This window comes from Gregarina niphandrodes (assembly GCF_000223845.1).
Source record: "Gregarina niphandrodes unplaced genomic scaffold scaffold00016, whole genome shotgun sequence".
Classification (NCBI taxonomy): Eukaryota; Apicomplexa; class Conoidasida; order Eugregarinorida; family Gregarinidae; genus Gregarina; species Gregarina niphandrodes.
Window position 1 is genome coordinate 4,706 of NW_011645785.1, and position 2,774 is coordinate 7,479.

General features: G+C 57.9%; 1 protein-coding gene across 1 annotated transcript; it reads right to left on the reverse strand.

Annotated features, from left to right (window-relative positions):
* Positions 1-302: 302 nt before the first annotated feature.
* GNI_085280 (hypothetical protein) lies at positions 303-1,874 on the reverse strand (the record flags this gene model as incomplete). The annotated part of the gene is made up of 1 exon (XM_011132330.1): positions 303-1,874. One exon carries the CDS (start codon positions 1,872-1,874, stop codon positions 303-305), a length of 1,572 nt encoding a protein of 523 aa, XP_011130632.1.
* Between the last annotated feature and the right edge of the window lie 900 nt (positions 1,875-2,774).

The following is a 2,774-nucleotide window of genomic DNA, read 5'->3' on the forward strand; positions in this document are numbered from 1 at the left end:
AACAGACCTCATGCTGGCGTGAATAAGTTCGCCAAAAAAACGACCCGAATAATTCCGGTGTTTTGACCGAAGCTGTTTGTTCCGATCGGAATGTGGAGCTGGTGGCGTAATCCTCGGGTACGGACGGAGAGGTACGAACAAAGAGGTGTGTCGACGGGCGAGGGAGGGTGGCCGTCAGAATGCTTGCTCACGGCGCGACTGGCGCGGCTGGCGCGCCACTGGAAATCCTGCAACCGGACGTCAACATCAGAGTCGAGCATTGCAAATACTGGTACTAATATTATCGCTTAAAAAAATCGGCTTTAATGGTTCGGGTGTTCCGACCGAAGTCGCTTATTCCGAGTGCCGTGTTCGTCCGCCGGGTCGTCGTGCAGTCGCCGCGTGCGGGGCGAAGAGGTGACTCGACGGGTGAGAATGTCCACCAGAATGCTGGCGGCGCGGTTGGCGTATTCGTTGGCTTGTTCGAAGGCGACTTTTTCTGTGAGATCGTCCACCGCAACGGCGTACGAATAGTGCAGCTGAAGCAACGGGATTGAGAATGAGATTCTCTCGTTCCTGGTCAATCTCATCACAAAGTCCTCCGGCTCCGGCTCCTGCAGAGTGCGCAAAACATACGTCACACCGCGCACGAGCACTTCCTCCATCCACGCGCGGTCGCGCAACTCACGATTCCGGTAGTCCGCGAACGAACGGATTTTTACTTCAGACCCCACTGGAAATACTGCAGCCGGAAACCGTGCAGCAGCGACGCTAAAATACGTTACCAAGAAGTCGCCTTCACAGGCCGTATACACCTCGCGGTAGCGCCCTCGCAGATGCCCATACCGGCGTTGCACCAAACTCTCCAACCACTCCCGAATCGCAGGGACTCCACATACCTCCCTAATCTTGTCCTTAATCAGATCTCTTCGACGAACCCCTTTCCAATTAGCATCCGCAGACAACTGCTCCCAGTACGTGTTCAGAGACTCTTTCATAGTCGAAATGAATTGGGCCACATCTGCCACCGTCTGCTGAAACACTTCGTCTACCTGGCCCGCGCCCCCGGACACACCCGCAGCGTGCGTGGCGGCAGCTCCAGCTTCGGGCGTCGCAGCAGCTTCGGTATCGTAAAAAGCGGCCGCCGCGATTTCTCGGAGTTCAGTGTCCGGAATTGTCAGGCTTCGGTTGAGAAGCTCTAAGGAGGACAGGATTTGTTCATTGACGCGCATCGTCCCATGAACGTCTAAAACAGATGGGCAAGCCAGGCAGGGGTACCAGCGGCAAAGGACGAGAAGGGTCTTGAGTTGTTCCTGTGGAGTCATGGTCTGCTCGGAACGCAGGTAGTGTGCCCAGCATGCAAGACCCGGCGGAGACCCCAACATGCGACTGGAGCCATCCTGGGCAGGGAGCATGTCTTCTGGAAAGAGGTAGCCTTGGATGATCCTGTCAGGCATCGCTCTGTGGGCTAGCCACGCGTGAGTTTGCTTGAGCCACCTGATCTTGCCATAGTCCCAAACGTCGGACTCAAGCCACCCCCGTACCTCCGAAATGCCGGCGTGGGTCCACTGCTCATAATCCTCAACCACCCGCCGAAGGTAAATTGGTTCTGGCTTGGGCTCCGTCATCAACGCGTCTTGGCACAAACTCTTGAAGTCCCGAACCAAGGCCGCCGTCCCTTCATACTTACAAATTTGCGGCTGCGTTTGATACAACCACACGGCACGCGCGGCCGGCCCGACAGTCATACTTATCAGGGGCTCTTCAATCACAGGGGGCAGTTCAGGCTCCTCACCGGAGGATATCCCCAACAAGTCTACACGCCCACCCAGAGACGCCAACACGCCGTCCAGCCAGAACGTCGTCCCCGGCGAACTGCCCCGAAGAGTCTTCATGAAGTTTTTTAAAAATTGGGCCACGGCCAAAGAGCTCCGACAACAATGACTAAGGTCTCCGCCACTGAAAGAAGTCTCGCAGGAAGGAGGAGGGTGGTATCATTCTGAGTTCCTTTAATGAGCCGTCGTAGGCCTCCGTGGGACGCCAACCACGCGGTGCCGCTCGGGATGTCGCAGGATAGAACGTGTCCGCACGTAACGGGTGAGGGTGAATAAGAAGGGTTTTTTGGGGGGACAACATGACTAGCAGTGAGCGCCCGATGCCAGCAACAACGCACCTCGACGACGACGAGAACGCTCACTTCACTCTCAGGGGCACCCGGCTGCTGGGCCGGCACACCCGTATCGGCACAAGCTGGCGACAGCTACTGGATGTGTCGACCCGGCAGTGGGTTACGTCTACGCCTCGCGGTTCCCAACCTGAGAGTTGGGGGCGATCGCACGACGGGAGACAGACTTGAGACGGCCGTAAGGGTGGTGAGCCAGGAACAAGACAGGTGGAAGAAGCGACGGGACCGACAGGCCGAGGTCAGGCGGGCTCACAGGGGCGAGAGTAACGACGGCCCAGAGTCGCGGGGAGAGGCTGGTGTGCTGGCGGTGCGTGTCGCGGATTTGGAGCGGCAGTTGCTCGAAATGAAGTCCGGCACGGTGGGAGACGTGTCTGAAAGGACAGTGGGTTTCGTCGGTGAGAATGACGCGTCCCATTTTGTGTGAAGGCCCACGTCGCAGGGAAGGAGGCAGACTTCCTTTGCGACACAGGGGCCGATATCAGCATCGTGACCGAAAGCGAGAGGCGCCGCATGGGCATTGACTTGTCCGGAGAGGAGGCGCGTGTCAGCACTGTGCTTGGAGAAGGCGGTCTCCCGGTGACTCGGCCGGTGAGTGTGGGGATAGAGAAGT